The 12,630-nt window shown below is 34.9% G+C and overlaps 1 protein-coding gene across 3 annotated transcripts in view; it reads left to right on the top strand.

Annotated features, from left to right (window-relative positions):
* ATRNL1 (attractin like 1) overlaps positions 1 to 12,630 on the top strand; it is a 435,468-nt gene that overhangs the window by 231,601 nt on the left and 191,237 nt on the right. For all 3 annotated transcript variants that reach the window (XM_033066085.2, XM_033066084.2, XM_033066086.2), the window contains exon 26: positions 217 to 295. In XM_033066085.2, coding sequence (XP_032921976.1) covers positions 217 to 295 — 79 coding nt within the window. The remainder of the gene's footprint in view (positions 1 to 216; positions 296 to 12,630) is intronic.

The following is a 12,630-nucleotide window of genomic DNA, read 5'->3' as shown; positions in this document are numbered from 1 at the left end:
TGACATTTCCAGGGAGAAAACCAGAGCATGTGATGGGCGTTTGCTTTTGACTTTGAACGTGGATGGTTGACTCTTTATAATTCTGGTAGAGTTTAGTTTTCCCCAATTTTTGGGGTTTATTTTTCCATGCTAGGATGCCTTTTTCTTACCTTTGATACCCTAAAACTTAAGCTTTTCACAAGTTACAATTATTATTTTTTTCTTTTATAATTGCAGTTGTTTCTTATCCTTACTGCTGGTAGCTGCTGTCGTTTGGAAAATCAAACAAACCTGTTGGGCTTCTCGACGGAGAGAGGTATCAATAACTTTAAGACTATTCTAGTAGCTTTATCTTTCAGAATAAGTTGAGAACTTTGATGAGCAATCACTCCTCTCCTTCCTCCTGTATATGTAATTTAAATATCTATTTTATATCCTTGACTATTTTATGCTGAAGAAGGAAACTTTATTTCTTTCTCCTGTCAAACATTAAAGGAATTACAGCACTAGGGTACAGAAAGGTAATTTTTCTTTATGGTGGCATGTTTAGAATATTTAGAAATAGAATTGAACAGAATATTTCAGGTAAAAGGGTCCTACAAACAACTGTTCAGCCTGCCCACTTCAGAGCTGACCAAAGGTTAAACCATATTCTCAAGAGTATTGTCCAAATAAGTAATAATTTCTTATACACTGATGAGCTTGGGTCACTGACCCTTTGCTAGGAAGTCTGTTCCAGTGTTTGACCACCTTCTCTGTAAATGTTTCCTACTATCCAACCTGAACCTCCCCTCAAAGGAGGTTCTCTCTATTAGAATCAGTAGTTTAATCATTAAACCTGTGGCACAATTAAAATCTTCACTAAATATTCATACATAAAATCACCTTTTTCTTTTGTGATCTAAATTCTCATAGCTGTGTTGAAACTGGACCAAATCTTTGTTCTTACCTGCTTAACAATTTGTTACACTTAAATGAGGTTAAATTTTATCAATGCTACTACACGTATAAGATTGTATACTAATAGTTGTGGTATTTCATTTTACTGTCATAAATGTGATCTAAAACTTGTAGATAGTGATGTTTTCCCTTCTTGAAGCTTCTAATCTTAATGATTTTTGGAATGAGCATTTGCTTGAAGCATTATAATCTTGATAGGTCTTTTTTAAAGACAAGCTTTGCTCTACTTTATGATTTTTTCTTAGTATACTGGCACTATGAATGTTTAAATAACTTTTTAACTGTAGATCTAGAGTGAATTTATATATGCTTTAAAAGTTCCAGGTAACTAGCACTTATAATTTTCCTTCACTGAAATTATAATATACTGATGCCAAGGTTTAGCTTCAAGTGGTGCTATAAAGGAAAATGTATGTTATTGGTACTTATTTCCTATTGGTATTTTTTTTTGTTCATATGAACATTGTTGAGAATTTTCTGAGGGCAAATTCTCATCTATTTCTTATTACTTGCAAAATATAGATGAAAATTACTTTAAACTACATTATTCAACTTGCTATTATTTAATTTAAATTTGTCTCAATACTTTGATAGTTTTGTGCAAAACTGTGTTGTGATGGAATGTAGCAGTTCATTGATTTAAAGTCTCATGTTAATGAAGTTGGTTTATTGATGTTTTTAAGAACAAATATGAATGTACCCATTTCAAGATCAAGAAGTTGTGGTCTGGATTCTGTGATTGCTCTCCTAGATTTTGAAATATATATATTTTTATGGGGTCTTCAGGCATTATTTGATAAAGAAAACATTCTCATATGAAAAGTTTCTAAAGTTTTCCAAGATTTATTTTCCTAATGTCATCAAAAGGATTTCTAAGACTCTGTGAAAGCTAAAATAAACTGTTAAATGCAACACAAACATCAATCAGCTTCTTCAGAAGAGCAAAAGAGAAAGACATACTTGGCAACTGGATTAGAACTCAGAGCTTCATGGCTGGTTCTGAATTTTGGCTTTCCTTGAGTATAACTAGAGAAACTTGGTATTCTATCATAAGTAGAGTTCAGTAGCATTAGGAATTGTAAATGCTGAAAGAAATCTCCTTTAGTTTCAATTTGCTCTTGACCACCAGCTGCAGTTCATATCAAATACAGGATTTTTTATAAAATTCCATGCAATATTTTCCTTTAATCTAGCTAGAAAACTTCTTTTTATATGTCTCATATTTTATAAGATTTTTCAATTAAGTGTTGCAAATGAATTGTATGAATAACACACAGAGACAATCTACTGCTGAAAAGATTTCTGAAGTATCTACTTTAGAGCCCATTTGGCAGATGAGCTCTTTCACCGTTCTTTAAAGACAGGAATGTTTGACTCTTTAGATGTTACCTTCAATATGGACCTGATGTGCAATAATAAAAATAAAACAAGAGTACAAACAAATACAGAAAAGTGTGCAGTTAAAAGCTGTGAATCCTTTTATGGCCTCCCTCCTGATTTTTGCTCCCCTGAAGGAGGAGGAGAATTACCATCCAGTTCTTGTCATCTTTTAGTAAAGAATTTTATCAGGCTCTTGAGGTAAGCCATTAATGTTTTTAAGAATTGTAGATCTCTATGTGTAGCTGAAAATTCAGAACCTTGTCCTGTTTTGCCTTCTGATTTTAATGCTTGGCTAAATTGCAACGTTATTGATTCCAAATTGAACATAGCATGGCCTCACTCCAGTACAAAGCAAGAGCAAGTTTGCAGTGTGAAGAGGGAATTTCTCAGTTTTCCCACTAATTTAGAAACTGTCCCCTTGTTTCTTTCCATATTCATTGCTCATTTAGCAAATACTTGTTTTCCACTGCTCAGAGCACTGCCCAAATCTTGCTGGGAAGTTTGAATTTAGGCTCTATCATATGTACATGTACAACTGTTACATTGTGTATATATGAAAATGGATAAATGTCTTCAAAAATACTTTAACTGATGTTTGTCTACACTGAATTTGACTTCCTTTGCCCATATCTATAGGTCTTTCAATTTATTTAGTTGAAATAATTTTTTCCCTAAGACCTTGAGCTTTGGTAATTTTTTTGCTCATAACAAAATTGCGGTTCATATTTTTTTTCTTACCTTCATTGCTATCTCTTAAGATGCATTTTATCTCAGGTTTTTGAACTCTATATTTATACTTTAACTCCTGGATGAGCTTCTCTTCTTCTCTCCTGCCTTCTGAAAGGGCAAGGGACAGCAGATAGACTGTCTTACCTTATACCATCAAAGTTATTCACCTTCTGCATTGAGGGGAAATGGAAAGTATCATTCTTTTATTTTATAGTTCCAAAAAGATCAATGAAACTTTGAGCAGGAGAACATGAACAGCCTCCTGCCTGGCATCCCTTGACACCTTCCCCCACCCATCCCTCCCATGGATTTGTGACATTTTAAAAAAGGGCTTTAAGAAGGGCTGAAGTAAGATAGTGGAATATTGCTCATCTCAGGGAGCTTGTTCCTTGAAAAGAATAATACAGAATACAATGAGATAATTTCCAAGGCATAATTCTTATAGCAGTATCTTGATTTAAAAAAATAAATTAACGTCTTGATAAAAAAAAACAAAACAAAAACAACTCAAAGTCCCAAGAAAACAAAAACAAAACAGAAGGAATTTAGAACATTCATGATAGAGCAAGATAATATTTACAGGTAAGTATGGAAATGTATGCAGGAGTAGAAAAATGGAAAGATATATTTCTTTATGAAATAAAGGAGCTCTAAATATTGCAAGATTTCAGAAAAGCAAAGGACTTTTTAAAAGAGGCTACTCTATCTTAAAAGATCAGATATGTATTCTAGGTTTTAATCTCTCATCCTTCTTTTTACTCCAAAGACTCACAAATCTTTCTACTAGCACCTTTCTCAGTAAAATCTGACTTTTTAGTTCACTGGATGAAGAACCAAAAGCTGTCATTTTCTCACAAATTATTTAGGCCTCTTGCATTTTATACCCTGAATTCACACAAGAGCCCATCCATGAGACTCCAATCTGACTGTTTTCCTCCTTTGTACAAGAAAACATATATCACCCAGATTTGCTAAATAAGAACTATTAAGATAATATTATTTATCTCTGCATGTTTCATAGCTAAAGTATTCATTCAGTCTTCTATTCAGAATAGGTATGAGACAATGTGTTCATAGATAATTTTACTGAAAAACTTGATAGATTAGCTGCCAGATTTGTAGTGGCTCAAAGGTTTTCTCATGAACTACTTCTGACTGAAAGGCATCACACTGCAGATAGAATCTGCATACAAATGATTTCTTTTTATTAGTGCCTTGAACTTCATGTTTTCTGACAAAATTACACCGAGGTCACTAACAAACTCACACAGATGGGATTATAAACCTCACAGCTTCTAGTTGAGTTATTTTATCAAAATATTTGCCCTTCCTAAGGTAAACCAGTTGCTGCTCTTACACCTTTTGTACTCTTGGTCCCGTCAGATGTTTTGAAGAATTGTTACCTTTAATCCAAAAGCCTGTAGCCACAGATGTACATGAAGTATCTTCTTCCCTCCACTCAGACAGACAAAAAACATGTGCGAATGTGTCATGTGTTGTTATCTAGAATCATAGAAACATTGAATTGTTTGACTTGGAAAGGACTTTAAAGCTCATCCAGTCCCACTCTCCTGCAATGAGCCTCTTCAACCAGAACAGGCTGCTCAGAGCCTCATCCAGCTTGAACTTGAATGCTCCCAGGCATGGAGGTTTCACCACCCTCATCGTAAAAATAATTTTTCCTATATCTAGTCTGAAATACACATTTGTTTATAGTGGATCAGTCAATTATTTAAAATAGAATTGTACTTTTTTAAAGGTAAATTGCTTTTTTATACATTGTTTTAATTACACACTAGAAAGAGAGTGTATATCTTTAAAAATGACTTAAATTCTTATTTCCTCATGTAATACACTCTAAAGCTTTTGAGCAATGAGGAGGTAATGCATGATTGCATTTTTAGGCAAAAATGCTTGAAAGCGTGGATTGTGTGTGTGAAGTGCTCGCCTAACTTTAAATGTTAATATCATTTTTATATAGCATCTCCTTACAGAGTCAGCTGTGCACCATTTGCCTCTCTGAAAGAATAGCATATGCAAACATAAAAACATGGAATTGTAGAAAATGCTTGCTATATGCAGTGTGTGGGTGCCATGCAAGTTATTCCTTCTTTTTATTAAATATGCTTATGTTTAAAAACCCTCCACCTTTCTGCCTTGATTTTGTTACCAAGGTAGTTTTATTCTCTTAAATATTCAAAAATTCTTACAAATAGACAAATGAAACTGAAGTAGTCTACTTCTTAATAGCAGTAACAATTCATGTAATAGCTTTAGGCTCATTTCTATGGTAACTCTAATAACAACAAGGAAGTTCAGTTATGTAGATAGCACTAATGAATGTAGAGAGTATGTGCATTTCAGCCCCAGCTTTTTTGCTTTCTATTCAAATGACAATACTTTAAAGTATTCCTTTTAGAATAGACAGTAATGGCTTTTGGTGTATATGATATTGCTTCTGGAAAGCAACACATTTATTTCAGCAATACTAAAACACAGAGAATATGGTGTACACTTGAACAGCTTTTGAAGGAGCTAAAGCAATACTGTGCGTTTCAGGGTGAGCAAGGAGCCAACAACCGCAGATGTAAGGAAAGCAAGAAATATTAACATGAATCATTAAAGTACCCAATGTGCAAAAGTATTCATGTGTGTAGGTGTCTGCAGGATTACATAGTTTATGTTTAAAAGTTGTTAAGTTCACAGATAATTTTTCTTTTTTGCTATCTTCTTGTCTGTTGCTTAGCAAATATCTTACACATCTGTATGTAGTTACTCACAGGCAGTGTGAGTAATCCTACTGAAGTCAAAGGAGCTATTCATAGGACCAGAATCTCAACTTGTTATATTGCTCAGGCAGTTCTGAAATCAATAGAGCTATGACTACTTATTTCAACTGTAGATCTAGTTTTACTGAGGATAACTGGGGCATTTATTTTAGGCTGACGTCTTCTGCATTCTCTCCAACCTAAAATTTAGGTTCCTCTCTGAATGAACCTTTCAAGCAATATGCCTGGTTAGCTGACAGTAGATCTTGTCTCAGGACTAACTCTGCAGCCAGTATAAAAGGCATTTCCAAATGACAATTTATCCCACCCAATTTTCCCAGTGTTCTCTTTTTATACTCTGATACTTGTGAGGACCTGTCTTCTTGTTAACAATACAAATAATCCATTGAGTCAAATCTCCCATACGGAGAGTTCTTCTTCACTTTCTTTGCTTTAGTTTTGTAAATTTGAGGTTGTGTTCATAATACTGTCATTTGATAAAAGTAAGCATCTGAATAATTCTTATATTAGTAATGCTCACAAAATGCTTGTTCTCTGTAAAGAAAAGTATTAAATGGTGCCAGTTACAGACTCAATATTATGTTGAAAAAAATTATGTTGGGGAGTGAATTAAGCAAAGCTGATACAAAGCATTTATGAAAGCTTGCTAACAGATCTGTTTCTTCACTCCAGAAGAATTCAGAAATTAAAGAAGATAACGGACAATAAGATTTTAAAATTAAAATTGTGAGTTCTTTATTAAAAAAATAAATTAGGGAAAAGAAACTAAGTAGGTGTTTTAATTATATGTACTTATGACTAGGAGGAGAAAATTGTTCACTTTTCTTAACATAATAACCAAAGTTCCTTCTTACATTTGTATAGTGGAGTTAGCCTGATGATTCCCAAAAGGCAATAATCAAAATAAATTAGTTTCATTATATGTGGTTCCTGGGATATGCATAGAAAGGAAGCCTGGATGTAGTTTTACTGCTGATAACAGTATTTTAAAATTAATTGTTGTGATATTCTGTTCAGTAGAATTTATTATCAAAGTTGAGCTTTCTAAATATGAATATAAAATGCTTCTGGAGATAATGCTAATTTTATAATGGTGATATTAAGTCCTACTCTCCAGTTAACTCTTGCAAGTGTGCTGGGATAAGTTTTCAAGCTAACAGGAAGGTAAAAATAAGGTTATTTTAGAGAAAGAGGGAATTGACCCAAATGAAAAAGACTGCCTGAGGCAAGTGGCCACTTGGCAGAGCCTGAGGGTGCTTTGAGCTACATGGTCTGAGAGTTTTCTGTGGGACTGGATGTAAACATAAGAGCATTAGCAGAATTTTTAGCAAACTACCTGTCAGCAGAAAGCAGCAGACAATGAGAAAGGCAGTCCTTAGTGGGACCCTGGGAAGAAGCCAGATAACTTCTTTAGAATTTGTGACAAGAAAAGTAATTTGAATTGGTTTCCACAGTGCTAAAGGAATGAGGATGGTGGTTGTGTTCTTTGTAAATAAAGAGGATTGTACCAAAATAGATGATTCATTTCTGTCTCCTAACAAAAACAAAAGAGCAGGTGTTGAATATTGGCCCGAAGTGGTGAGACTCTTCCTTATGTTTGTATTTCCTCTGTCTTTGCAGCATAACATCAATTTTTGTCCCCTATTAAAACACAAACAAACCTTCCATTTCTCAAAACCCTGTAAGAAAATAATGAATTTAGCTGCAAACAACAGAAGTGTTGCAAAAACTCTGATATGAAAAGAGGATGAAAGGGTTTGACAATTTACAGTAAGAGGACTTCAAGAGAAAAATGCCAATATACATCTGTAGATACTCCATAGATTTTCTCAGAGTTTCTAGAAATATTAATTGCACTGAGTGGGCAACTTTGGCATAGGTGAATCACCTGCAATGGCAGAAGCATAAAAGAAACTAAGTCTGAGCTTCCTTCCTAAAGAGCAGGGAAATAACTCCAAGTCCAAGCCTGGAAGACACAGCTCCTGTCTATTACTCTGTTCTTCCCTTCTATCTAAAGTTTTGTTTATTTACAGTTGAATGCTAATAGTGTATTCTAAAAATTTCAAAAAATCACGCATCAATAATTTTTATTGCTTGTCGTTTATGGAACATTTGCTACTGCTTCCACAAACATCCAGTTCCTTGCAAATATGTGATTTTTTCTTTCAGAGCTGATTTTAGGTGCATTTATCTATGTGTGCCATTGAGTAGCGATAAGGTGGAATTCGTATAATTCCTGAATCTCTTCCAAATTCTTTGCATTTCACTTTGCCCAATATGGATAGTGCCTGCCTTCTAAAATAAGCACATCAACCTTTTTATCTTTTAAAGTTAGTGTTGATGATATACAGAATAATTGTTTATTTCTTTAAAAAAATTTTGAAGGCACTGAAGTTTCTCCTGTGTGAATGACCCCCTGCTAAGTTAGAGCTTTACTAATCAATGCAAAGCAGATGCAAAGATCAATGCAGCTGGAAATTAAATAACTTCACCAACTTATTTTTTCAGTGCCTGCACTATTAATTGGTTTACTCTGTCAGCAGAATGTGTTCACTGCTGTGAGTGTCAGTGTTGTTGCTATCAACAAATTCCATGGGGGACTTCTCTACTCTCTGTAGATATTTGTACACACAAACATTCCTTGGGGTCATCCCTCTTGAGCAAACACTGGCTGTGCACCTTCAAGGCTTCTTCCCCTTTCCTGGGTAGAAGGAAATAATAGCAGGATCAGAATTTGCATAGTATACATATATCTGGAGGAACCTTCCAACACCTGTGAAAGGTTAGGTTGGGAAAGAGAAATCTAGCAAACCTTCCTCCTCTCTCAAAAAAAAAACAACCCGACAAAAAACCAAAAAGCGCACAAATCAAATAGACCTTTAAAAAAACCCCATGGGTATATGACCTACACTAAAAACAAGTAGAACAGTTATTCTTTTTCAAGCATCTAATAATGTAATGTTTATCATTTCTGGAGCTATATTTTTTATTGCTCCAGCAGTTCACAAACAATAGTTGAGAGTTAGTGTGACCTGATATAAACCAAGCTTGTTACATTATTTTCAACGGATAATTAATAATTAACATATAACCTTTGGCTTTCCTTTTATCTTCAAGTATTGACAGAAGTCGCATAAAAACATATTATGTGTGGGAAAAATGCTTTGAAATGCAAAACTTAATTAAAATTAATGTAATGTTATTTTAGTACAGTTGTATAGTAGCAAAAGTACTATAGGGAATATGAATATTGGAACAGATGATTATTTTTATCCATTCCATTCAATTTTTGCACAAGTAAATTTTGAAAACAGAGTATCATTTGATATTTTGTTTGGGATTCATTGGATTGAGTGCACCATGGCAGTTGAATTGTGACATCAGTAAATTAGCCCAGAGTGCTTTGGCAGTCAATTGACCCACATGTAATTAGCAAAACTGAAACCACAATGAATCCTGTAGCTTGAGCTTGTTAGGTTTTTTTTCTGCTTCACATACATTTTGAAAATCCCAGTTAATTAGACTTATCATAGATTTAAATAGCTGTAGCTTCTTAGCCTTTTGTATTTGTGCAGCCATGGTCAGAAGTACTAAGGGAGGCAGGGAAATACAAAATCCCAGCTGGGAGCAGTCTGGGTTTGGAAGTCAGTCCTTTCCTTTCTGGTGTTGTTGGTGCCTTTTTGCCAATTGCTTCACTGCCTGGGCCATCAGTTCCCTGTGTAGCACGTGAACAATTGTACAGGTTGTGGTGACACACTTTTCATTAAAGATTCTGTTGGTTTTAATGGGGGGGAGGTCTGCTTTGATGACTGTCTTGCTTTATTCTGCAATATCCCTTTGTCCCTGGGTAATTCATTTAGGTTTCTGATCATTTAGGCAGGAAAAAGGAGTGAAATGGACACTAAACCTTTCTCCTAATTTTTTCTGGGTGAAGAGATATAAACATGAAATACAGTCTGTTACTTTAATGTGTTATATTTCATACATATTTCAATATTTGCTAAAATGCATTATGAAAGTATTAAATATCTTGTATGTATTTAATTTTCATCTTAATTAAAATCAATCACCCATTTCTTAGGGTTTTATGCTTTCTGAATGTGTTAATGATGCACAATACTGATTCTACACTGCTTTTTACCTACCATAATAATTTTTTGGCTTCACAAAGTTAAGGAATAATATTTGCAGAACAGTGGGGGCATGCATGTTACAAAAATACTGTATTTGTGCATGTGAGACCCACCTGCAAGTATCAGGCACACCATTTTTTACTTAATATCTTACCAGTGTCCAGCAATAATATTCAGTATAATATATTATATGAATTACATATATTAAATATTTCAGTATAACATAATGAACTTGTCTCTTTCCACATTCACATGGAAAGCAAGTCCATGTTGTTGATGACTAAATCACCCATGCACAAAATGTCCACCTTTGATTAGAGCACCTAGTGTGCTGTCAGTTTACAGAAGATGATGATCGTAAATCATCTTAGTGGAAAGGGAGGAAAAGAGGAGCCAGAGAATTAGTCAGTGAGTTCCCAGAAACATCCCTCAACAAAAACTAAGCTGTTTGTAAGCATCTATGGGGGAAAAAAAATAGTATTAAAAGCCTAGATGCTTCCTTCATTAACCAAATGACACAAAAAATGCGCTTTTCTTCCAAGGTAGGACATGAGTCCTTTTGAATGGAGGAGGAAACATCTGGTGCTTGTACAGCTGGCCATTATAAAGACTATAAAAAGTCTGTCCTAGGATTCTTTAATAGGAAAGGCAAGGAAGCACTGTCATGATTACATAGCTGTGGAGTAGGGGCAAAACTGGTCAAAACCCCGTAATCAGATGTTCATTATCAATGAAATGAGGATTAACTATGTGTGGACTGTAGTTACCTGCCTTAGCCCCTTCAAAGCTTTGTCCTAGCTCCAGAACTCATCAGTGTTTTTTAATGACCCAAGTCATGCAACTGGAGATTACATCTCTTAAATTTGCATATGAGGAGCTGGGTCAGGAGTGTGTTGCAAGCAGGATCAGGCTTCAAAACAAGCTTTAGAAATTGGAGGTAATATCTATACTAGTGAAAGCACATTTCTGCCTAGTAGAAATAATCATCTACACAAAAACAGCATGAAGAAAATGCTGACTGTGCTACAATTTCTCAGAGCTGATCAATGGCTTAGAAAGGTTCACGAGCTGAATATAAGTCAACAGCAATCTAGTTACAAAAAAAAAAGGAATATATTTCTGGCTTGCATATGTAACTCCAAGACATCTAATTCTTGACCTTTACTGAGCATGGCCTTAACTGGACATCATGGACAGTTTAGACACAACAGTTCAAAAAATCTGTGGAACCTTTGGAAATGTTCAGTGGAGAGAAGTGGTTAAGTGTGTCTGTTTATAGTTGCATAGCATAAAAGAGCATGGAGAGATGTGATAACAGCCTTGGAGATGGGGAATGAAACAATGCCTTTATCTGTTGTAGAAAGGACGAGAAATGAAGTTCCTGTGTTGCAGCAAGGGACATTCAGGTGATACAATGTAAATCAATAAATTATAATGTTATTAGTAGTGTAGTTCTGCACTAGATAATCTCTGACATTCCAGGCACTTTGGCAGTGTAAGCCTTTAGCAGTGGGGTGGGCAAATTCAGGACAGAAATTAGAAGATCTGGATATGCCTCTGTAGGGTGGTGGGGAGTCCCTTGGCTGTCTCTTAGCTATCTTTTAACTTTCTGATCCTATGTTTTAAAAAACCCACTTGAAGTCAGAGTATTTTGTACATACCAGGAGCATTTTATTTCCTATAGAATCACAGAATGGGTTGATTTGGGAGGGATGTCCAAAGATCACCTAGGTCAACTTCTACTGCCATGGCAGGGACAACTTCCACTAGAGCAGGGTGCTCCAAACCCTGTCCAACTTGGCCTTGAGCACTTCCAGGGATGGGGCATCCAGAATTTCTCTTAGACTAAGGCTATATGATATGATATTGCAGCATCAAAATCTGCTCTAATAGCACCTGCACTTCCTCATTAAAGATTATTTTAAAATCGACATTAATTTGATATTTATACTTTCACTGCAAAGCTATGTCCCAAATGGTGATAAAGGCAAGTAATTATCTAGATATTCTGTCGGGTGTTTTGCATTAAAAAGGCTTTTAAGGAGCAGCTTCCTTCTTTACAAATCTCATATGCATAAATGCAGCCTTTGAAGTTATTGATGTCATGTACCATGGTTAAACTTTACAAAATTTCACATACTAGAAAATTAGGGTGAAAAATAGCCCCTTACCTTTTATGCCATTTAAGTTCATATCCATGATGTCCATCCTAGTGACTGAGTCACCCTGAGGGTTGATTTTTTTTCATTTTTGACTTTTCATTTCATGATTTGGGCTGGATTATTTGTTCTGCACCTGACATCCTTTCATTGTGCAATTCTACTAGTTTTCCTGTACAAGTGGCAGGCAAGGCAAGACAGCTTGAGTTTAAAATTGAAAACCACACAGAGATTAGAAATTGAGCAAGTTTTGTGTTGTTTACTTGGATTTTTGTTGTTTTGGTTTTTTGTTTGGGTTTTTTTGTTTGCTTTTTTCCCCCCCCCCATACATAGCTTTGGAATTATTCTGATTTTCCTTTAGTTGAACCAGTCTCACCAGTGTTTTAAAATACACATTTTTGCATCAACACTGTTTAGGACATATACAGAATTCTCATAAAAGGTAGCTGTCCTGCAAATACATAATATTTTCACAAGTTTCAGAGTGGCTTGTTGTTTTCT

Source organism: Catharus ustulatus, chromosome 8, assembly GCF_009819885.2.
Source record: "Catharus ustulatus isolate bCatUst1 chromosome 8, bCatUst1.pri.v2, whole genome shotgun sequence".
Classification (NCBI taxonomy): domain Eukaryota; kingdom Metazoa; phylum Chordata; class Aves; order Passeriformes; family Turdidae; genus Catharus; species Catharus ustulatus.
Note: the sequence above shows the minus strand (reverse complement) of the source record. Positions and strands in the feature narration are given on the sequence as shown.